Below are 24,942 nucleotides of genomic sequence, written 5' to 3'. Positions count from 1 at the left end.
CGTCTATAACTAGTGACATCACAATATTTACACATATAAGGTTAAGACTTCCGATGAAAATTTCTCCGAGTACGACATAATTGTTTGTCAGCAGCAGCGGTTGTAGTAAAAACTGAAAATATGTCCAAACTTTGAGCCGATTACCTAAAATGTTCAGTTGTTGGTTGAACAGGACAGAGCAGCACAGTCAACAACCTGGAGGGGGTGGGGCCTGCAGTGGATTTTGTGCATTTAAAGGGCCAGAGCTCAAAACCACCTTTCTGGTGTCATTACTCAGAAATAGGGCTGAAGATGGACCTGTGGAGTTGAATTAATGAAGAATTCAGACCCAAACATAGCATTTACAGTTTATGTAGACCACAGGGAAATGTTTGAAAATGCATAAGTTCATTTAAAAAATCAAAATATCACTCCTTTAACCCGAGGGTTCTAAACCATTTTTAACCCTTAGATTCAGTGTGTGCTATTTAATGACATGCAGGGGTAAAGCTGCAGATTCCAACCAGCCCTACAGTCATCCTCACCTGTAGTGGTCGATAAAAATGTGAAACACACCTGGGCTTTTTAGTTTTGGAAAATGAATGTGATCCACACATATTAGGTAACAATAATCTACTTTAATTCCTGAGGTGCAGATACATTATTACAGTATGTGCATGACCTTGGACTTTCAGGCAGCGTTAAATGAGAAACTGTCACGCTACTGAGATGAATACAGTCACATGGGAACCGAACAGTCGACTGCTGCATCCAGAAACGCAACCTGAAAATGTTAAACAAGGAGGAAGTGTCCATGTTTCAAATGGTTTCATTGAGACTGTTATCAGTAAAAGGTGCAAAAGCAGTATGGAAACTAGATAGATAGATAGATAGATAGATAGATAGATAGATAGATAGATAGATAGATAGATAGATAGATAGATAGATAGATAGATAGATAGACAGACAGACAGACAGACAGACAGACAGACAGACAGACAGACAGACCTGCAGTATTTTGTATTTTTTCCACTATAAATCATATATTTTCCTATATTTAATTCACTGATCCTGTAGATGTTCATAAAAGCTCAGATTAAAGTTAAGGGTTATTATATCAAAAACAGAGAAAACTGAAGAAAAAAAGGACTTTTTCAGCAAAATCTCTCATTAACTGAACATAAACCCTGTGTTTCCATCCACTGTCATTGATCCAACTTCATGGGTTTTACTGGTGAATCAATGTTGCAGAAGATGAAGGTGTTTCCATGGCAACTGGAGCCTGTGAACATCCAAATGGGTCATATCTGATGACCATGAAAAGATGACAAACTGCATTTCATACCAGTTTACATGTATTGATAGGAAAAGTGCAGGTATTAACCAATAAGAACCCAGTGTGACATTTCTCTCAGCTTCCAAATGAATTTTTCTCTCTATTTAACCATCCTTAAGTGGTTTATCACCATTTATTGTCATATTATCTTCTGTGTTTTGTGTGTTTTTTTTTCAGTGAAAATCAGGTATTATCCAATATTTAATTCACTGATCATGTAGATGTTCATAAAAGCTCCGATTAAAGCTGAGGGTTATTGTATCAGAAACAAAGAAAACTGAAGAAAAAAATGACATTTTCAGCAAAATATGTCATTAACTGAACATAAACCCTGTGTTTCCATCCACTGTCATTGATCCAACTCCATGGGTTTTACTGATGAATCAATATTTGTAGAAGATGAAGGTGTTTCCATGGTAACTATGGAGCCTCTGAACATCCAAATGGGTCATATCTGATGACCATGAACAGATGACAAAGAGCTACCTTTGTGCCATTTCTCAAATGAATTTTCCCTCTGTTCAACCTTTCTTAAGTGATTTATCACCATTTATTATGATATTATCCTCTGTATTTTGCATTTTTCCTACTGTAAATCATGTATTTTCCTATATTTAATTCACTGATCCTGTGGATGTTCATAAAAACTCAGATTAAAGTTGAGGATTATTTTATCAGAAACAGAGAAAACTGAAGAAAATATATCATTAACTGAACATAAACCCTGTGTTTCCATCCACTGTCATTGATTCAACTCCATGGGTTTTACTGGTGAATCAGTGTTGTAGAAGATGACGGTGTTTCCATGGTAACTGGAGCCTGTGAACATCTAAATGGGTCTAACCCAGCATGTCCATCCACTGTCATTGATCCAACTCTGTGGGTGAATCAGTGTTGTAGAATATGACAGTGTTTCCATGGTAACTATGGAGCCTCTGAACATCCAAATGGGTCATATCTGATGACCGTGAAAAGATGAATAACTGCATTTTACATCAAATATTCACACGTATTTATAGGATTAGTGGATTAACAGGCATTAAATAGTTTACATCAGTAGATGGTTTTGCTCGTCGGTGGATGTTTGGGTCTTTATGGGTTATTGTATCAGAAACAGAGAAAACTGAAGGAAAAAAAAGTCTTTCTTTGGCAAAATCTATTATTAACTGAACATAAACCCTTTCTCTCCATCCACTGCCATTGATTCAACTTCATGGGTTTTACTGGTTAATCAGTGCTGCAGAAGATGACAGTGTTTCCATGGTAACTATGGAGCCTCTGAACATCCAAATGGGTCATATCTGATGACCATGAAAAGATAACAAACAGCATTTTACACCAATTCTATTCTATTCTATTCTATTCTATTCTATTCTATTCTATTCTATTCGGGGTAAACCCAGGCTCTCTTATTTTGAAATCACCTTTATTGTGAAGGACTTCCGGCGGAAGTTGTCGGCTGTACTACACCTACAGGAGCCGTGTTTATTCAGCTCCATGTTTAAAATCTCGACGGAGTCAGCTGTAAAGGGACACCAGCTGCCGGACAAACTTCTCCAGGTACGAACACTTTTCCGCCGCGGCTCCCACACAGTCAGGCTGTTGTTTTTGTAAAGTACCGGCTTAGTTTAGGTGGTAAACCGTGGGGTGATTGTGTGTTCGTGGAACTGTTGAGGAGAAAAAAACCCACCTCTAACCGACATAATGAAGCTCTGTGTGTGTGTGTGTGTGTGTGTGTGTGTGTGTGTGTGTGTGTGTGTGTGTGTGTGTGTGTGTGTGTGTGTGTGTAGCCTTGGCTCAGTTTACCTTGAAATTACCCGGTGTCACTTTTTCATTGTTGCTCCAGAGGCTTTTAAATCAAGATATAAACGTCGTCTCTTAGCTGTGTTTATGAGCTAAAAATACTGCTATATAAGACAAAAAATCATGTGTTTAGTTCTGTTATGATGTCAAATGCAGTAAAAGGTTCCCAAAGTCAGCTTTAGTAATAGATTTTTCTAAATACTGTAACAAAAAATGAAAATTCACCTCTCTTAAGCAGGGTTGAAAATCACATTGTAATACTATATAATACAATTTGTTCCTGCAAAGCATGTTTTTCCACTTTGTTCATTTGATTATATATATATATATATATATATATATATATATATATATATATATATATATGTATGTATGTATGTATGTATGTATACCTATATTTCCTTTTTTTTTTTTTTTTTTTTTTTGTTATTACTCGTTAAGGCAGGTGTGTCCAAGTCATTGTCGTTCCGGTTCCATTTTCAGCCCAATGTGATCTCAAGTGGGTGGGACCAGTAAAATAATAACCTAGAAATAATAGTCAAAATGTGTCTTTTTCTTTTAGTTAAATTACAGCATAGAAACATGAACAACCATATGCACCCTGAATATCTTTTTTTTATTACCTCCGCCAAGGAGGTTATGTTTTTGCCGGCGTTGGTTTGTCTGTCTGTGTGTCTGTGTGCAAGATAACTCAAAAAGTTATGGACGGATTTGGATGAAAATTTCAGGAAATGTTGATACTGGCACAAGGAACAAATGATTACATTATGGTGATGATGGGGGGGGGGGGGGGGTGATCTGCCTTGGCGGAGGTCTGCGCTCTCCCGGTGCTTTTCTAGTTTTTTATTATTTTTTAAATGAGTGCAGTTTCAACAATATTATGTCTCAGCTATACTGTAACACAGTGGATGTACAAATGAAGAAAAACATTTAGTAACAGGTATAATATTGTTAAAATTACACTTATTTTTCTTAAGACATTTCATGTTTTTCATGGTTGTTCATGTTATTCACATTTTAATGTGACAAGATAGTTTGTAAATGTAATAATAATTATAATAATGGATTAGATTACTATAGTGCTTTTCAAGGCATCCAAAGCGCTTTCCATAATTGATCCATTATTGATCTGCTCTCACATTCACACTCTGGTGGTGCTAAGCTGTGTTCTTAACTACAACTGCCCTGAGGCAGGCGTGGCTGCCAGTAGGCACCAAACAGCCCCTCCAACCACCACCGAACTTTCCGCCCACCCTTTGGTTATTGGACGACCCACTCTACCTCCTGAGCCACCCCATAATGTAAATATTTTAATAATGTAATTTCACTTTTGTCACATTAGACCAGGGTTATAATTAGGAGTTGTCATTATTTATAGGTTAATATATTAATATTTTACTTGAGATAATTTTGGCTCGTATGTGGAACCTGAATAAAAACCAGTTCAACACCCTTAACTGTTCATATTTTCAGTGTAATTTTTGCTCTTTGGAAAAATTCATCATTTTGTCCAGTCATCCTGTCGGGCTTTTGGACTTTAACCCATAAAGACCCACTGCTACTTTTGTGTCATTTTCCAAATGATTTTTTCTCTCTATTTAACCTTTCTCAAATGATTTTTCACCATTTGTTATAATATTATCCTCTGTATTTTGTAATTTTTTCACTGTAAATCATGTATTTTTATACATTTAACTCACTGATCATGCAGATGTTCATAAAAGCTCAGATTAAAGTTGAGGGTTATTCTATCAGAAACAGAGAAAACTGAAGAAAAAATGTCTTTTTTAGCAAAATCTATCATTAACTGAACATAAACCCTGTCTCTCCATCCACTGTCATTGATCCAACTCCATGGGTTTTACTGGTGAATCAATATCGCAGAAGATGACGGTGTTTCCATGGTAACTGTGGAGCCTCTAAACGTCCAAATGAGTCTAACCCAGTGTTTCCATCCACTGTCATTGATCCAACTCCATGGGTTTTACTAATGAATCAATGTTGTAGAAGATGTATGCCAAACTGCAGCAGTCGGCTCTTTCAGGATTTTGTGAGATGCCCGAGACACACACACAACAAGAGTCCAATTCACTTTTACAATATAGATATTGTCGTTGTCGGGTAGAAACCTCATAAGTCCATTTTTGGTCTTTGTTTTTTTGTCATAAAATGATTCATTTGGTCAGTCTTCATGTTGGCCTAATGGTTTAACCAGTGAAAAGTGTTGAAAATGGCTTGTGACTACATCTCTGAACTACATTTATTTAGAATATACATCGTTCTTCCAGTTTCCTCAAAGATAACAGTTTTGGACATAAGAGGTTTCCACCCAACAGTGACGATATATAAAATCTACAGCTTTGGTTTCCACTGTGCTACATTATGGTGGGGTATGATACGTTTATATAGTAGATGGACTTGTTTTTACTCCACATATATTTTGATCCCTTCATTATTTAAATTATCTGTTTTAACATGTGCAGATATGTAAAGCAGCATTCTGTCCTAGTGTCATATGTGTTAAATTAGTTTCTTCTTCTGTCAGTACTCTAATGCTGGTTTCATCTCACAGGAGGCGTATGTTTGTTGACGTCGTAGAAGAACATCAGCTGTTACACCAAGAAACATGACTTCACTGCAAAAGGTGACTTCAACATGTTCTCACTACAAAGTTCTATCCACTGTATTTGTCTTTCCTGGATTTGAGACTTGATGTGTGTCTTATTCTTCTTAGAAACTGTAATAACATGCAACGATATGAAATGAAACAGATTTGTTTTAAAATCATTTATAGAGAATAAGAAAATGTTTTAATGGCTTAATTGTGGAGAAGAGTAAAACTTTAACATCTCAGTGAAGCAATTTGGCCTTGAAACATAAATTATATAATTTATAATCCACATGATACAAAACATGGTTAATGCTATTACAAAATCACCCACTGTCCCAGAAATCAGCTGAAAAGGTAGTTGTAAAATAAGACCTTATCAAAATCATTACACCTCATCTACATGCAGCTAACTTTAGCTAATGATCTAAATATAGGGGTTAGTATTTAATGGGAATTGTATTCAGTTTAATGGGATGAATATTTTATTTTGAAATACTGGTGACAGGAAGTAGTAGTTTTGCAAATGTGTTGAACAAATCAGGTGTCTAGTGTACATTTGTCAGTGACAGTTAAACTTGAAGATTCTTTTCTTGCAGTATAGCAGTAGCAATTGGAATTAAGTTCAATGCCTCTTTGTGTGCCCTTGTGATATTAGCACATAGCACTTGCAGTCGTGAAAAAATTATTAGACTACCCTTGTTTTTTTCAGTTTCTTGTTTATTTTAATGCCTGGTACAACTGAAGGTACATTTGTTTGGACAAATATAATGATAACAACAAATATAGCGAATAAGAGTTTAATTTCAGAGCTGATTTCCATGGTTTTCTTGATAATAACCAAAATCCCTTCAGTTCTTACATCAATATCTATGGCATTGTACTGACAAAAACAGTGCTTTTAGGCATTCCATGTTTTCTTTTCTTTCTGTTTTAGTCACATGATACACACAGGAGTTAGTACTTGATTGCATAACCATTGTTTTTGATGACTTTTGATGGTCTAAAAATTTTTTCTGCGACTGTAGATAGTAGCAGCTAATGAACCACCTCTCAGATGTGTGTTGAAATACCTCCTCACAGCAGTAGGAACTCCTGCTAAGCTAACACCAAACATGGATGTAGTAGTTCTATGACTGCATCATGACATCAATAAAAACAGCTCATTATAGCATGTGATAATAAAGCCTGGTACAAAGCTGCCTGGTTAGGATGCACATTACTATTTCTGTAAAACAGTAAATTTACATCTTCAGTAGCATCAGACCTGTTATTACGTCAAACTCTGATGATAATTTTAGGTCTTTTTTTTTTTTTTAAATGGTTTCATAGAAATACACTATATGGACAAAAGTAATGGGACATGTTGAATTCAAATGTTTCTTTTCTAACACGGGTCTGTGATACAAAACAATAATGACAAATGTCATAATATAGTTTTATATTGGGATAAATATCATTGCATTGGTTAGTTTAGCTTCACTTGTTATCTTTGCTTCCAAAATGAGATGTTTTTTCTCTCCACATTATTATTATTTTTTTTAATCCATGACTATGATTTTAAATGACCTACCTATAAATTTCTAAAATATATTTCAAGCTTTGACTCTAAATAATAATTTTCTACCAAAACTAACCATCTACTTTCCTCACATCTCACTTAGGAAGAAAAATCTCCCATTAAACTTTATGGAAATATTAATGTTTTCACCTCAAATCAGCATGAACCAGGACATCTTACAGCTGTAGATGTGACGTGTCTCAATATTTTTGTCCATATAGTGTAGCTCATATAAAATGAGATAGAATATTTACATTTTTTGTGTTCAACGTTATTAAATTTCTTATCTTAATGTCGTTTGCGTATTTTGATGATTTGGTTTTATCACTTGTATTGTTTCTCTGTGTCTTTCTAGATAGTCTACCGTTGTTTGCAATGTGACAAAGAATTCAACGCAGCGTATCGACTAAAGAATCATCAGAGCGTTCACAGTAAAGACAGGCCATTCAGCTGTGAGCTCTGTGATAAAACGTATAAAACAAAAGGTCAACTAAAGGTTCATCAGAGAATTCACAGTGGTCAAAGGCCGTTTACATGCGAACTTTGTGGGAAAACATTCTCGTCTGCGAGTAACGGTAAACGCCACCAGCTCAACCACGACGGAGCCAAACCCTACGTCTGTGAGGAGTGTGGGAAAACATTTTCTCTGATGTCTAACCTAAAGCGTCACCGGCTCATTCACACTGGAGAGAAACAACATAGCTGTAGTGAATGTGGGAAACGTTTTACACAGCGCATAAGCCTAATAGTCCACCAGCGTATACACACCGGAGAGAAACCGTACAGCTGTGAGTACTGTGGGAAGTGGTTCACCCACATGAGCGTGTACAAAATCCACAGAAACATCCACACCAATGAAAACATCTACCCTTGTAAGTATTGTGGGAAGCTGTTGAGTTCACATAGAGCACTCGAGGTTCATAAACGCATCCACACTGGGGACAGACGCTTCAAGTGCAAACACTGTGACAAAACCTTCATCAAATCAGCCGAATGCATGAGACATGAACGCGTCCACACCGGACACAAACCGTACTGGTGTGAACGGTGCGAGAAAAACTTCAACACATCTGATCAGGTTAAGAAGCACAAGTGTGTGTGACAAACCCGTCATGTTTCGTCACTTGACATCAAGGGTGCGTCATAATTCTACAAGGACACAATGTGAGTCCCTGCCTTGAAAAAAGAGAAAACTGCAGAATTTTCTGCAATTTCACAAATATATTCAAAGATTTTTTTTTAGGGGGGGATTTGAGAATGTAATATATCAGTTTGTGCAGTTTAGTTCCTCTCCTACTTTACAGACTTTGCTGATTAATTAGACATTAAAAGTGAATAATGAAACAAAAGCATCAAAATTTCAGCTAAGGCACTTACACGTTTATTGCCTTGCACTTCGCAATTCTACCACTTACTTTTACTTAAAAGTGTATGTAAAAGACAATTTCACTTACATTAGACACCCAATCTGAAAATGATGGGACAGTAATTTAAATTCACATCAAATGGATTTTAATTGTAATGTAATAAAAAGAATAATAAATAATAAAATAAAAAAAATACTGTCAAAGGAAAAGGCTGAGTTGAAAATGTAAGGCTTCTGTGTCTTTTTACAAGTGGTGAAATTTTTTGTGTAATTCAAACTTATCAGAAGTGGTCAAACATTTTATATTTCATGGGTTTAATGGGTCAGAACAGTAGCAGTACATTAATGTCATTGCTATGGCAACACAGTGAATTTCAGTGTTATGTCAGAAATGCGTCAATTGTGCCCCCCTTAGAATTTGAAACCCCATGAAGATTTGACTTAGATGCACAGATACACACACACATACACACACACACACACACACACGCACACACACACAAGCCTCTGGGACCTGTACTATAACTCAACCGTGAATGTGTTTTCTTTTCTCTTCTGAATATGCTGTGTCAATTTTCTGCCATTTCCAGCCGTCGTTCGCTGACAGAGGAAGTAATGTGTAACTATTTTGTACAAACTGTGCATTCTGCTTGGATGTGTGCAGAGGTGTGACAGCCTGATTGTTGCTACTTGCAGTTTTAGTTCTTGTTGTTCCCATGACTTAACTGATTATTGTGCTGTAATTGTACTTTTCTCTGTGTCTTATTGTTGTAAATACCTGCAGCAGTATTTGTTTGTTATTTCATATATTGTACTACTTTTAACCTTTATATTTTTGTGTTCATTTAAATATTCGTGACTATACTGTACTGGAACAATCTTTCACTAAAGCCTGTATTTAAAAAAAAAAAAAAAGTAAATGTATATACACTGACACTAAACACAGCCATGTGTTCTATGAAGGATATTGTATGTTGTTGCTACTTCAAGGGATCTTTGAATGGAGTGTGTATGATTTTGTTGCCAAAATGTCACTGATTAAATTGTTGGTTGTGTCTTATTGAGCATGTGTTCTGAGTTGTGACGCAATGAGTCAAATTCCACAACAAGTGTGTAAGCTTTTGCAAAACTGTGAATGAGTCTACGTCTATATTTAACATCGTGTCAATTATTTGTGCTGTTATGGTTATTAAAAAGGACATGTACGCACTCGCTTTTACACTGTTGCTACTTGTCTTAAACGAGTACAGATAAATCGATTCCCAAAAAATGTTTAAGGACCCCTGTTGTGGGACTAACTTCAGCCACTATATAAAATCATAATTTTAACATATAAACCAGAGGTGTCAAACATGCAGCCCAGGGTCCAAATCCAGCCCATCGAAGGGTCCATTCTGGCCCGTGGGATGAATTTGTAAAATGCAAAAATTACACTGAAGATATTAATCCTTTTAGTTCAGGTTCCAGATATAGACCAATTTAATCTCAAGTGATCAGTAGAATCCCATCATAATAACCTATAAATACTCACAACTCCAAATTTTTCTCTTTGTAAATGTAAACATTTTCATATCATTTTACTGTATTTACACTAAAACAAACTATCATTTCACAAAAAAACACAAATAACCTGAACAAATATGAACATTTTGAAATGTCTGAAGTGCAAGTTTACCAATATTCTGAGTGTTATTAAATGCTTTGTGTATTTGTTGATCCACTGTGATCTGTAAGTTGTAATTCACATGTGCAAATGATAAACTGAGACAGAATATTGTAAAAATTGCACTTAGTTTTCTTAAGAAATGTCAGTTTGTTCATGTTATTTACATTGTTTTTATTGTTTTTTTTTTTTTTTTGCTCTAAAACATAGAGGAAAGTCTGGAGTTGACATTATTTATATATTATTATGTTATTATTTCACTGGTCCGGCCCACTTCAGATCAAATTTGGCTTAATGTGGCCCCTGAACTAAAATGAGTTTGACACCCCTGATATAAACAGTAAAGGTAAGAGCTTTAGTGTAGAGTCAGCTGAATATAAATATAGAGGTGAATAATACAATGAGGAATGAAAATAATAGTTAATCGCCAACAGTCTTGACATGGAACAGCACAAAAGTATGCAGCTATAATTTCATTATTTTGTCAAACAGTGATCGAGACAAAACCACAGTAGATTATATGGGATTTGATATTTTGTTCAGTATATTTATTAACAAATTTAAGCCTTTCATGCATACTGGTCACTACAGCTATTCAGCTATTCTATAGCTGTTCTTTTGTATATTCATGGATTTTGTTGTTCTTTTCATTGTTTTTTTTTTTTTTTTTTTTTTTTTTTTACACATATCTTTATTAAAGTTTTAAGACACTACATATCTTTTCTGACATGAATTGGTAACATTATGTAGATCTCTCCACAGCATAAAACCCCAGAATCACAAGCCCTCTCCATAGTTTTCACATAATTTATCACTAAATTCCTGTTTCTGTGCGTCAAAAATTAAACATGTGGTGTCCAGCTGAGTGGACATTTTTGCAACTTAATGAAAAATAGGTTCATAAGAATTTTTTTCTTTCATTGTTATTATTTTTAATGTATTTTTGAATGTTTAAAAATTATTTTTACTATTATTATTATTATTTTTTTTTTTTTAGAAGAAATTTTTCAATCGCATTGTTTTTTTCATGCCTAAAGAGGAATAAAAACTCTCAGGAAAAATGTTTGATTGAGGTTCTCATAATTTGTGCATGAAAGGGTTAAACATACAAATCTTCAAATGTTTTCATGGAAATGGGATAGTTTTTAGAGATCCCAGAGAGACGGTAAATTCAGATAAAAGTTTAATGCAGAAATTTTCATGTTGATGAGGGGGGAAAAAAAGAATAGGACTCATTGTAACGAGAAGTTGTTGCAGCACGGACCACTTTGAGTGCGGACCGGTCCAGTGAGATGGGTTTCGTGAGCAGTTCGTGTCTGGTCCTGAGTTGTTCTATAACTATTTCAACTCGATGACCTTTAAGTGAAAGTAAAGCGTCTCTGTCCAGTTTGTATCATCAGTAAAAACACAACAAACTTACACGACTGCTTTTGGGCCGGCACGGTGCAGCTACGCATGCGCGTCACTCAGGGTACGTTTTGAGTGCAAACACCGGCGATAATTTTCTGTTTTTGCTTATTAATACCATGATTTATTTGTCATCCTTGTGTATATTGTTCAGCATGAATTTAACCGTGGTTTTCTGTCAGCTATGAGTTTGTAGATGTTTTAGTATTTTTAAGCCAAGGCTGCGACGTTTGTTTGTTGTTTGTAAAACTGTTTCTTTTAAGGGGTTATAGTGTAAATGTGTTGTGTCTTAGTAGTTTTTGTGCCCTTATGATAGTAAATTACGCAATAATAATTTATTTTTATTTATGTATTTATTTAGTTTTTGAAAAGGAGCCACAAAGCTTTAATAAATGGTTAAATTATAAATGTATCTCTTTAATCACTTAAACAGAAATAGTAGATAAAGTAAATGTTAATGTCTGTTTTTATTTATTATGATGTATGTGTTCAGTTTTATCCTGTCCTCACTCATGGGAATCATCTTCAAAGCTGCTTTTATTCTTACTGAAAAGATAACAAAGGGAATTCTCCATTCTCCTCTGACACATGGGGAGCCACATTAAACTACATACCAACGGTAGTGAGATGTTGGGTTTTATTTTCATATTTGTAATGTTGGTTTAGAGTCAGCAGCTCTGCCATGTCTTTCCACAGCCACTGTTTCTAAAGCTGCTTCTTCTGTCTGTAGTTTAATACGGGATTCTCTTACAGGTGTTTGTGTGTTGATGCTGCAGAAGAACATCAGCTGTCTGAACAACAAACATGTCTTCAACACAAGAAGTGACCAGCGTTTCCTCTGCTGTTGTAAGTTTTAGATGCAGATCTGAACCTGTTTTGGGCAACACCTCTGCACCCAAAGAACCTGTCCAAGAGCTTCCCAAGTGGCACCTAAATGCCAAACATGAAAGAGATCGGCTGATTTGCCAAAGCTGATGGTCAAGGGGCAAAAATTGAATGTAGATATGAACTGTCCCAAACTGTATTTACTTCCACAAGCTCAAGTGCAATACACCTTTCCATTTTTAGTGTGACAAATATGATAGGATAATATTTAAAAATCACACAAAAATTCTCATTACTTTAAAGGAGTCATATTTTGCTTTTTTAAAATGGAATTATGTATTTTAAAACATTTCCCTGTAGTCTATGAGATGCGACAAAAAAGAAACGAGACTAGTCTTATAAACGTTTTATTGCAAAACCCACAGATTGTCCCTCTCAAAGTAATCCCCCTGGAGTTAATGCACTTCTGCAATCACTTCTGCCACCCACTGAAGCCTGTGGGAAAGTCCTCCTCCTTGATGTCCTTCAGCTCCCTTGTCACTGTAGTCTTGATCTCTTCTGCAGAGACAAAATGAGCTCCTTCAAGCACATTCTTCAGCCTTGGGAAAAGCCAGAAATCACATGGTGCAAGATCTGGGGAATTAGGAGGGTGGTCCAGAGCTGTGATCTGCTTGTTGGCCAGGAACTGCCTCGCACTCAGTGCGTTCCTCATCCCCAGCTCCTCCACCAAGACAGTACACACTGACTCCCTGTTCAGGCTGAGCTGTTCCGCCATCATCCTCACTGTCAGTCTGCGATCACTTCGCACCAGCTTCTTCACTCTCAATGTTCTCATCCGTCTTCGGCGTGGAAGGCCGTCCTGACTTGGGGTCATCGTCCACCTCCTTGTGGCCTCTCTTGAACTGTTTGTGCCACTCGAAGACTCACTGCCGCGACATTGCATCTTCTCTGTATGCCGTACGGAGAAGTTCGAGACACTCTGTTGGGCTCCTCCCCAACTTAACAAGGAATTTCAAATTAAGTCTTTGCTTCATGTTTGATATCACTGTGCTACACAAAAGTGGCATGACAAGGCCTAACAGCACTGATATACAAAAGCCTGAAACAGAAGAACAGAGTGAGATAAGTGAGCAATATTATAGCAGACTATTGGCAAGAAGTTGCGCAACACAATGAAATAAGTGGTTAGCCAATAGGCATTGAATCATGAGCATGGCTGACACAGTCTGGTTTCTTTTTTGTCACACCTCATTTGTCCAAAAATGGGGTGAGACAGTAGTGCAGTGGTTAGTACTGTTACCCCACAGCATGAAGAAGAAGGTCCTGGGTTCAACCTTTCTGTGCAGAGTTTGCATGATTTCATGTTCTCTGGTTTCCTCCCATGCACCAACAGGTTAATTGGTTAATCAAAAAATAGCTGTGAATGTGATTGGTTATTCATCTCCATCATCATCGTCAGCCCTGCAATGAACTGGCAACACATCCAGTGTAAACCCCGCCTTCACCCATAGGTGGTTGGGATAGGCTCCAGCACCCCCTAAGTGGTTCAGATAATGAATGAATGTCCAAAAATGGACAAACAGACTCATACAGGACTTCAAGCTGATACTGTAAACTGATTCAGTTCAGTTAAATCTGTCCATTATTTAACGGTAAATACCAATCAGGATCTTTTGCACATGTCTGAAGCATTTCTCTACTTGAATTTCTCATAAGTCTTTGATCCACATGTACTGATAGAAATGTAGGGAGTCAATTTCAGCCTATTTGATTTGACTCTTTGCTGTTTTTTTCTTTGTACTTGTCCAGGAAATTCCGAACTGTGACACAGAATTCAGTGCAGCGGGTCACTTAAAGGCTGATCAGAGGGTTCACACTGGAAAAAGGCCGCACACATGTGGGCTTTGTGGAAAGACATTTGCATCAGCGAGCAACAGCCGACGACACCAGCTCACCCACACCGGAGACAAACTGTACATCTGTGAGCAATGCGGGAAGTCGTTCACCCAGTCGTCGAATCTCAGTCGTCACCAGCTCATTCACGCCGGAGAGAGGCCACACCGCTGTGGTGACTGTGGGAAACGCTTCATCCAGCGCGTGGACCTCACTGCCCACCAGCGTATCCACACTGGTGAGAAGCCATACAGCTGTGAGGACTGTGGGAAGAGTTTCACCAACCTGAGTAACTACAAAGTCCACAGAAACATCCACACCAAAGACGCCACCTTCTCCTGTAAGCACTGTGGGAAGGTGTTAACAACCTACAGCGGACTTCAGTCACACGAACGTGTCCACACCGGAGACAGACGCTACAAGTGTAAACACTGTGACAAGGCTTTTATCACATCGTCGGACTGCTCGACTCATGAGCGCGTTCACACCGGAGAGAAACCCTACTGGTGTGACCGCTGTAAGACCAACTTCACCTGGTTAAGCCAAGTGAGGAGGCACCGGTGTGAGATGGACCAGAGCAACGTGCAATCAGTACAATGTCAGCAGTGAACATTTATGTCAGCACACTATTTTATATATATATTTTGCTCACTAAATATTTATAATTTTCTATTTGTTAAATTTCAGATCCTTTTATTTCATCTTTTTAAATTTTTAGCCATAACCACCATATGGTTAAAGAGCTCATTTGGTGATATACATATGAGAAATAGTAATGTACAATGACATATACACAGCCTGGTCTAAAAAGTCCTGATCTCTAGATAGATAGATAGATAGATAGATGTACTTTATCCTAAACTGGGAAATTACAGTATAGCAGCAGCATGACACATTCAATAACAATAAAATATCACAGCAGACGTTGGTAAAGTGAAATATAACACAAGAGCAAACACTATACACTGTGCACTATAAATTAGAAGTATAAAAGATCTGGGTAGAATCTGAATAATAACTGTAAGGTAAGGTGTTAAACAAGTTGAAATATTCCAACCGGGAATGTGCAAAAAGACATTTAAGTGCAAAAGGATTTATGAGCAGAGAAAGGACAGATTTCCTGAACCTGTACGTTTGACAGGTTTTTGCCTAGCTTTGATTACAGTATGCCTTTATCGTAGTATTTTTTTGATAACCTTATCCATTGTCATAACATTTATTTCTATCATTTTTTTGGACATAACATTACTGAACCTAGACCTGACCAACTGAACCAACCCCAGATCATAACACTGCCCCGACAGACTTACACTGTAGGCACTAGGCATGATGGGTAATCCCTTTATCCCCCTCTCCCATCACTCTGGAGCAGGATCAGTCTGGACTCATCGGACCACATGACCCTTTTCCATTGAAACCCAGTCCAGTCTTTATGCTCTATCAAACTGGTGATATTTAAAAAATGAGAAGCTACTCATTACATAATAATAATAATAATAATAATGATAATAATAATAATAATAATAATAATAATGATGATGGATTGGATTTCTATAGCGCTTTTCTAGGCACCCAAAGCACTTTACATTATTAATCCATTATTCATTTGCTCTCACGTTCCCCCTCTCACTTTCCTTTTTTTTTTTTTTTTTTTACCTCTTTTAAAAAAAACAAAAACAGTAAATATGGTATAATGCACAGATATATGCACAATGTGAACCATTGTATTGTATATCTTGTAGTGATGACTAAACCAACTGGTGTCCCAACATCAGTAAAAGTTAAAGAAGTTGTTGCATCAGAAACATATTCATCACTGCAGTAAGTGTCAAATGGAAGAATCTTACCTGCTTGTTGAGTTAAATCCAGCTGGGGACTGTTTTGGCCAGGTTGAGTATAATGTCATAAACATCTTACTGTTTGTGTTAATAGCTAATATCTAACATCAAATACACTGCAGGCTGTGTATCTTAATATTGTCACCAAATCCAAACCAGGAAATCAGGGTGACAGGTTGTAAATAACTGTTGAAATGATCTTCAATCTATCTGCTATCTTCGGTCCAGATGCTTTCATGACCCAGTTTGCACAACGCGATCTTTGGATGAGTGTCACCTCTAGAAAATGAAGCTGGTTCACGCACAGTCTTTCATAAATTAACACTTTTATTATTTGTTTATTTTATTATTATCCTGCATTTTGTATTGAGTTTGTTGAGGTGTTTCAACACAGATATGAAAGGAAATATTACACTAGAACTAGAATGGGTATAGTCATGTGTTATATAAAAGAATACTGAGTAAATCAGTATTATGGATGCTGCGCAGCTCTGACTGACATCTCGTTCGCCTGCTGAGTTGAGCTTTGAGTTTCTGTTAATTTAATGTAATTGTGGTTTATAATTGACACTAACAAGACCAATGCATGACGTTGTTACACAAATGCTTGATAAAGTTTACCAAAGTAAGTCATTTAGCTAGCACTTAGATTAGCATTGGCTCAGTGGAGTTCCACCCCTTTGTCCAAATATGGTCACTTCCTGACAGAAACAACAAAATACTCCAAAGTAATGAAGTTTGTATTATTTGTATGGTTTAAAGGATGTTGATTGTTGTTATCAATCACCTTTAAGTGACGGACTGCTGTTCAACACAGATGTATTCGTAGATTGTTTGTGTGTGTGTGTGTGTGTGTGTGTGTGTGTGTGTGTGAGACATAAATCAGTGTGTATGTATTTGCTGCTGTTGCCAAGGTTTGGACATGTAAAGCCAATCCAACCTCTTACACAACTGGTTTTAGGATATGTCGTCCTTATGTCACATATACCTTGTCTTAATTTATATTGGTGACATGATGCATTTTTAATTTTTTTTTTTATCCTGTAAGGTTACAACCAGACATTTTTACAGTTAATCACACTTCTTTTGTCTTATACCAGACATGTTCCTGTGCTCTTTTAATCCAAAGTGTGTGGCCAGATCAATGAGGATTTCCTCATCAGTTGCACTCATAATGAATGAGGTTCTTATATTGTTGATGTGGTAAATACGAAGGAGCACCTTTGGGTTTTTATTTTCCTCTGGATGTTCCATTTACAGTTGCAGAAAAAAGTATTAGACCATCAAAAGTTGTTCATTTTCAGTAACAATCTGGATATATAGAGACGAACAACCAATCACTCACACATTCACACCTATGGGCAATTTAGATTAACCCAGTGGTTCTCAACCGGGGGGACGCAAGCATGTGGGGGGTCGCGAGTGACATTGGCTTGCATGCGGGTGCATTAGCGACTACTGCTGTACATCACAACATTTTAAATCACTCGGCACATACTTTCCCCCCACCCATGGACCTCAATCTGTGAGTAGGGGGCCATATCGTCCAGCACATTGTCCCCTACCCCCCCAAGATACAAATTCGTTTTCGGGGGGCAGCAGGTAGTTAGTGATAAGTTGAGTGGAGCTCACTTTCACTTTCTCACAGCTACATCTACAGAGCTTTATATAACCCCTTTATATAACCCACCATGTCATATAGTCACGGAAAAAAATATTAGACCATCCAAAGTCATTAAAAACAATGGTTATGCAATCAAGTATTAACTCCTGTGTGTATCATGTGACTAAAACAGACAGAAAAGAAAACATGGAATGCCTAAAAGCACTGTTTTTGTCAGTACAATGCAATAGATACTGATGTAAGAACTGAAGGGATTTTGGTTATTATCAAGAAAACATGGAAAATGGATAGATATCAGCTCTGAAATTAAACTACTATGAACTTTTTTTATTGTTATTATTATATTTGTCCAAACAAATGTACTATTAGTTGGACCAGGCATTAAAATGAACAAGAAACTGAAGAAAACAAGGGTGGTCTAATCATTTTTTCCATGACTGTATCTATCTTTGTGTATATATTACTTTATATAATGTAAATAAACCAGCCTTGCCTAATAATTTATATTTAATGCATTTTGCACTGGTCAGGTGATAAAGTCTTTATTGTTCTGCTTTGTGGAAGGACTGGAATGATCATCGACATTAGAACAGGCAAAATCTGATGGAGTAGCCTTGTGTAAATGAATCTTGAAGGATCCTTTATTGTTATGAACCTCCACAAAAAAACAGTCACACACACATACACCGATAAGGGACTTCAGAGTATTTCGTGGCCACTGTAGTAGGAAGATATTCAGTTGAAATCTGCAGAATCACTGTTTTCTGTCTGAGCTACACTGTCAAATACTTCACTAACAATCTTGTAGTTTCCAGGCTCACATGTTCCTTCACTAGTGCTCACCGTGATGCTGTGTATTATGACAACACACAAATAAAATACTTCACCCCTTAGATCCTCTGTGTTGTGATTACTGGTGCTAACAGTTAAAAAAAAAAGTTATCTGGTTTGATTGATGACATTAGATTTGATATGTACTGGTGAAGTTACAGATTAAGACCAAGTAAATACAAATTTATGTCCAGGAACCAGTTTGTTTTGTCTGTTCTTGTTTTAATGTCAGGGATATTAACTCTGGTCCACACTAAGACATAGTAGATGATGACAGCATACTTTACTGTTAAATACCACTCCCCTAAATCTGGACTTTTAACCCATGAAGACCCAAACATCCACCAGGAACAAAAAGCACCTACTGATATAAACTGTTTAATACCTGTTAATCCATTAATTCTATCAATACGTGTAAATAATTGGTTTAAAATACAGTTTGTCATCTTTTCATGGTCATCAGATGTGACCCATTTAGATGCTCAGAGGCTCCAGTTGCCATGGAAACACTGTCATCTTTTTCAACATTGATTCACCAGTAAAACCCATGGAGTTGGCTCAATGACAGTGGATGGACACACTGGGTATTTGTTCAGTTAATGGTAGATTTGACTGAAAAAGTCCTTTTTTTTCTTCGGTTTTCTGTGTTTTGATGTAATAACCTTTGAATTTAGTCTGAGTTTTCATGAAAATCTAAATTAAATATAGAAAATTAAATGGAGGAAAATACGTGATTCACAGTGAAAAATGTAAAATGCAGAGGATAATATCATAATAAATGGAGATAATTCACTTGTGAAAGGTTAAATCATTTAGGAACTGGCACAAAAGTAGCACTGGGTCTTTATGGGTTAAACTAAGAAATGGCACCAACTTGACTGGAGTCTTGAAATATATTCTTTGAACAGATCGGGAGCAGGACCTTTAAGGGTGGAACTGTATTGGAACTGTATCAGTGGAGATGAACTGATGTGATTTTAAAGTATGTAAAGCAACTGCAATAAACTCTTAAATAAAATGTATAAGAAGCTGAATATGAAAAGAATCAGTGTTACAGACTGCATACACACAGCACCAAAACACTAGGAAGACTGGTCCAAAACAAACTTCTTTAATCAAACTCCAATTTATAATAAATGAATTGGTGTTTTAGGTGTGTTGAAAGTGATTAAACATTTAACTGTACTAATACATAAAAATAATGCATACAGCAGCTGGAAACACAGTCATTCAAATGATTAATTATAATTAAATTTCTTCTTCATTCAGGCTGAAAGAGTCTGGAGTCACTGAGACCCAACCATAAGCCTTTACCCCCAATAATCAGCAAATAAAATAAAAAATTAAAATGACAAGGCACCTTCACACCTCATTTCTAGATTATTTTGAGGTGTACTAGTCTGGGGAAATGTTCTATTTATTCTCAACTTGTTTCATATCCTATAATCTTCATACTTTTCTGTATGAACAGAAAATGATGGATATGTAACAAAGAATAACAGAATTACACAGCTGCCAGAATAACACATTAAAATGTTTAACAGTAACACCATTTCATCAAAATATTTCCATGTGAAACACCATTATGTAGTGTCCATGAGTGAGATTTGCACATAATATACATTGTTATGAATCTTTAAAATAAAAATCCTTGAAAGGTTAAAATCTGATACAAAAGGTTTTGTCATATTGAAAGTGAGTATTGAGTATGTGCTTAAGATGCACGTCAATGGAAAATTATAAAAAAAAAAACATTAAATAAATATAAAAAAGAGAGCACTGATGACTCACTATATATGTATAAGTATAATGTATTTATAAGCAACAAAAATGAGTTGAATATGAGTTTTAAAAAAAATGTAATCCAATCGACCAAAACTGCAGCTTGAAGAGCCCTCAGGAAATTGAGGATTTATATTAATTAGGTCAGTTGCAGCCTAATGTTTTAATCATCTTCATGAGGTTCCTTTAAAACCTGTTGCTCATTAAATTTAAATGGACTCTCTTTTTGCATCAGTAAACCTGAAATCAACATGTGTGGTCTGTAACATATAAAGCTGTGAAAACTCATCTGAGTTATTTGCACTTGTCTTCTCCTTCTCAGCCTGGTTTAGACTATGTTGAAGTGTTGAGACATGATGGAACCTCTTGGACACACTTATGATTCTTCACCTGCACAGACCAGGTGAAGTTTCTCTGACAGCGGTCACACCAGTACGGTTTGTGTCCGGTGTGAATATTGCTGTGATACATGAGATGTGATGATGTGCTGAAAGCTTTGTCACAGTGTTTGCACTTGTAGCGTTTGTCCCCAGTGTGAATATGTTCATGAATTTTCAGCCCGTTGTAGGAAGTTAACATTTTATGGCAGTGTTTACAGTGGAAGACAGTTTCTCTGGTGTGGGTGTTTATGTGCCTTTTGAAATTACTCCGATCTGCAAAGCTCTTCCCACACTGCTCACAAGCGTACGGTTTCTCTCCAGTGTGGACACGTTTGTGTACGATTAGGCTTTCCTGCTGAACGAACCTTCTCCCACAGTCACTACAACGATGCTCCTTCTCTACGTTATGAATGAGCTGATGACGCTTGAGGTGAGAAAGTGTAATGAATGCTTTACCACAATCCTCGCAGCTGTACGGCCGATATCCAGAGTGTATGCGCATGTGATTTTTATAGTTATGAAATATGTCAAATGTTTTCCCACACTCCTCACAGAAATAGGGTTTCTCTCCAGTGTGAACTCTTTGATGAATTGTTAGTTGTAGTTTCCTGTGATATGTGTTCCCACACTACTCACAACTGTACGGCTTCTCTCCAGTGTGGATACGTTGGTGGGCAATTAGGTTTATCCGTCGGGTGAAACATTTCCCGCATTCAGTGCAGTGATTCTGTTTCTCTTCAATGTGAACGAGCCGGTGACAACTAAGGTCAGACAACAGAGAGAATGTTTTCCCACACTCCTCACATGTGTGCAGTTTTTCTTCAGTGAGAACTCCCTGATTAGTCTGTAATTGACTGGTTGTAATGAATTCTTTGTCACAGTCATCCAACAAGTGAGGTTCCTGCAATTATAGAAAGAAACAATGTGAGAAAAACAGACACCAAAATACACAACTGTAATTATCTACAGTTGCGGAAAAAATTATTAGATCACCCTTGTTTTCTTCAATTTATTGTTCATTTTAATGCCAGGTACAACTAAAAGTACATTTATATGGACAAATATAATGATAACAGCAAAAACAGCTCATAGTAGTTTAATTTCAGAGCTGATATCTAGCCATTTCCCATGTTTTCTTGATAATAACCAAAATCACTTCAGTTCTTACACCAACAGCTATGGCACTGTACTGACAAAAACAGTGGTTTTAGGTATCCCATGTTTTCTTTTCTGTTAAAAAAGTGTTACTATTATTACATTTTTTTAAAAAATCACCTTTTCGATTGACATCATGTTTCTTGGTCAAACAGCTGATGATCCTTGGCGACGGCAACAAACACACACCTCCTGTGAGACGAATCCAGCATTAAACTACTGAACTGAAGAAGAAGCAACTTTAGAGACAATGACAATGAAAACACACTGCTAATTTTTGCCTTTATACATAACAGACCTGCTGAGCCTCTGTGAGCTGTCAGTCTCACATCATCGGCATGTTTTTACAGTGTATATACTACATAGACTGATCATAAACAAATACATGGTTGTGCTGTAAATCAAACAGACGGGTATTGATCTGAATCTTCAGGCCATCATGGAGATTGGTAAAAAGCCTCTTGGCTGCAGATTATGTAGTGTATTTGTTACTAAAACAGTGTTGTACACAGCAAAATTCACACCTAAAATGTCAGAAGTTGGATTGTAAAGTCTGGTGTTTATTAATAAGGACAAACACTACTGAATCTGGTTTATAGCTGGCAACAAACTACATTGATATCTATTGACCATGATATCTTCAAAAAGAAATTAAATGTAGTTACAGTCTTTGGTCTGAGGATTTATTCCTTCTGTCTGTTCCAAAAGTCTGGACTGAAATGGGGAAAAAAAGACTTTAAATCTACTGCTCGTTTACAAAATGACCTTAAACTTACGGACCTGGTGTCATTGGACTCTTTTAAAGGGATTTTAAATGACGTGGAGGCAGAGACGTGTAACTGCAGATGTTTTGTCTAATTAATTTAAATACACAAACTACAAACTTTCATGTGATTTCTGTGTATATGTACGTCTTGTTGTTACCCTGTGTGGATTACAGGTCACAGACTCTAACCTGGTTAACTGTTGCTGCTGCTTATCTCTAATCTAAACTATTCTTTCCAAGTTAGATTAAAAAAAAATAATAATAAAATGTAAAAATTACAAAGCTTATGCAGACATAATTAAGGGTTGTGTGACCACCACCAATGTCAAATATAGAAATAGAAATTAATACATGAAGCATCATGAAGTTACAGGCACATTAATCTGCAAAGACAATCCTCTTATCAGTCGATCAGAATAATCTTTATTTTACACATTATTCCCCCATTTATTTATGATAAAATAACATTCATACTGTACAACCCTTAAAACCTGGAACTATTCTTGTGGGGATTAGTGTTTCTCTAAAACTTTACTAAGTGATTTATCTCTATTTTTTTATTTATCCGCCACATTTTCAGTGAAAAATAGTGTTTCCAAGGTTATTACACATTTTACCTCAGTAGATTCATTTGGTCAGTGGCATCTGGTTAGGTCTTGGAGGGTTGAAACCTGAGATAAACCATGAACACAATGTCAAACCTGAACACTGCCATCTGGTGGACAACATGAAGAGGTGCATGTCAGTGGACAGAACTACACATGTAACATTTAGCACCAGATGAAGAAAGGGTGCATACCTGTAGAAGACACTAAAAGAAACACAGCACTTGTCTTCTGCTCCTTTGGGCTCATGTGGCTCCTTCATGAACACGAAGCAGATTTTTCCAGGGAATGGCCCCTTAAACCTCTGCAGAGCTACATTAGCCACAAAACACGGAAGCTGTTCTGCTAAAAACGCCTCTGTGCTAACTTACAAAACAAACATTAAAAATATCCCGAATTCAAAAATAACGGTGGAAACGCACAGTAACACTGTTCAATTTAAAACCGACCAATATACATAAGAGTGACAACTAAAAAAAAACAGGATCAACAAACAAAACAATAAATTAGCAACAGAAGCACACAGAACTCACTACTATGCGCATGCGCACTGTGGCGAGGAGGGCACTGGAGACTTGTAATATGTGTGTAACTGTAACTTTGATGTAGTTTTTTTCTTTTTTCTTTGGTAAAGTTTCTGTCTTCTTCTATCTTGTATCTTTGCATCATGACTCAGACATTAAACTTTGATATCTAAGAACCAAAACACTCCATCCAGATCAGGCTTTATTAAAACTCAGTGTTTGAAACACTAAATTAGCTTGGCAATTACATTACAACCTTAGGTGATTTCACCTAGTAAATTTTAGTGGTAAAGATGACACATTAACATGTAATCTGTTGTGTAAAAGTAATAGACAGGAGAAAATACAGCACATGGAAATACAAAGTCATTTCAATGAAATGTCCCTAGTAGAGGATTTTGATCAAATAAACTGTTTAAGACTAAACATGCCCAAAAACTCATTAAACTTTGCACATGGCCAAAAAATGCTGTAAAGGGTGATTTTTAACACACCTATGTTGCAGTTATTTTTGCTGTGATTATTTGGTATGATAGTGATAATCATCTCCACTCAATTGTATGACAACAGGTAAAGCTGACACAAATAAGACTCTTTGTCATTATGTTTACACTGTTTCCCAAAACTTAACTGAAACTCAGGAATGCAACGTCTTTGCTCCCCACTTTTCTTCTTTATTTATGCAACAGCAGAAGTCAGTAATTTAAACAGAAGTCAAAAGCTGAATGAAACCAATAAATGTATGATTTTTAACAATGTTCCAGCAGCCATGAGACAAATACATTTATATATCACTTACATTTACATACATTTATACCTGATTTCGATGCTGGGAAAGAGCACAAACTGAATTCATACTAGACTCAATGCTTACTTGTACTTTTTCCAACCAAATTGAATAGACCAAGAACCAAGAAGTTAGGTGTTTATCCATGCAATCACATGACTCTTTTCCATTTTTGATGTTTTTTTAATTTTTCAAGTTATTGAAGCTGA

General features: G+C 36.5%; 2 protein-coding genes and 1 long non-coding RNA gene across 6 annotated transcripts; 2 read left to right on the top strand and 1 right to left on the bottom strand.

Moving 5' to 3' along the window:
- The first annotated feature begins 2,768 nt into the window (after positions 1 to 2,768).
- LOC115438648 (gastrula zinc finger protein XlCGF49.1-like) lies at positions 2,769 to 9,862 on the top strand. Of its 2 annotated transcripts, none has more exons than XM_030162405.1 (3): positions 2,769 to 2,875; positions 5,691 to 5,762; positions 7,643 to 9,862. In XM_030162405.1, exons 2-3 carry the CDS (start codon positions 5,745 to 5,747, stop codon positions 8,387 to 8,389), a joined length of 765 nt encoding a protein of 254 aa, XP_030018265.1. In that variant the 5' UTR covers positions 2,769 to 2,875; positions 5,691 to 5,744; the 3' UTR covers positions 8,390 to 9,862. The 2 variants fall into 2 exon arrangements, with proteins under 2 accessions (XP_030018265.1, XP_030018266.1); XM_030162406.1 differs by having other exon boundaries at positions 2,782 to 2,875; positions 5,664 to 5,762.
- A 1,739-nt stretch (positions 9,863 to 11,601) lies between these two features.
- Positions 11,602 to 15,911, top strand: LOC115438649 (gastrula zinc finger protein XlCGF49.1-like). Of its 3 annotated transcripts, none has more exons than XM_030162409.1 (3): positions 11,602 to 11,787; positions 12,477 to 12,545; positions 14,358 to 15,911. In XM_030162409.1, exons 2-3 carry the CDS (start codon positions 12,528 to 12,530, stop codon positions 15,048 to 15,050), a joined length of 711 nt encoding a protein of 236 aa, XP_030018269.1. In that variant the 5' UTR covers positions 11,602 to 11,787; positions 12,477 to 12,527; the 3' UTR covers positions 15,051 to 15,911. The 3 variants fall into 3 exon arrangements, with proteins under 3 accessions (XP_030018269.1, XP_030018268.1, XP_030018267.1); XM_030162408.1 differs by having other exon boundaries at positions 12,454 to 12,569; XM_030162407.1 differs by having other exon boundaries at positions 11,602 to 11,788; positions 12,475 to 12,569.
- Positions 15,912 to 20,604: 4,693 nt separating this feature from the next.
- On the bottom strand, positions 20,605 to 23,936 carry LOC115438654 (uncharacterized). The gene is made up of 3 exons (XR_003938123.1): positions 23,617 to 23,936; positions 22,172 to 22,270; positions 20,605 to 21,797 (listed from the first exon to the last, which is right to left on the bottom strand). It is a non-coding gene; the product is annotated as an uncharacterized LOC115438654 (long non-coding RNA).
- Positions 23,937 to 24,942: the final 1,006 nt, after the last annotated feature.

Source organism: Sphaeramia orbicularis, chromosome 18 (assembly GCF_902148855.1).
Source record: "Sphaeramia orbicularis chromosome 18, fSphaOr1.1, whole genome shotgun sequence".
Classification (NCBI taxonomy): Eukaryota; Metazoa; Chordata; class Actinopteri; order Kurtiformes; family Apogonidae; genus Sphaeramia; species Sphaeramia orbicularis.
This window is presented reverse-complemented; position numbering and strand designations above follow the sequence as displayed.

Coding starts and splice junctions, on each gene's coding strand:
- LOC115438649 (XM_030162408.1), top strand. CDS start 12,528: ATGTCTTCAACACAAGAAGTGACCAGCGTTTCCTCTGCTGTT. Junction 12,570..14,357: donor CCAGCGTTTCCTCTGCTGTT/GTAAGTTTTAGA, acceptor GTACTTGTCCAG/GAAATTCCGAACTGTGACAC.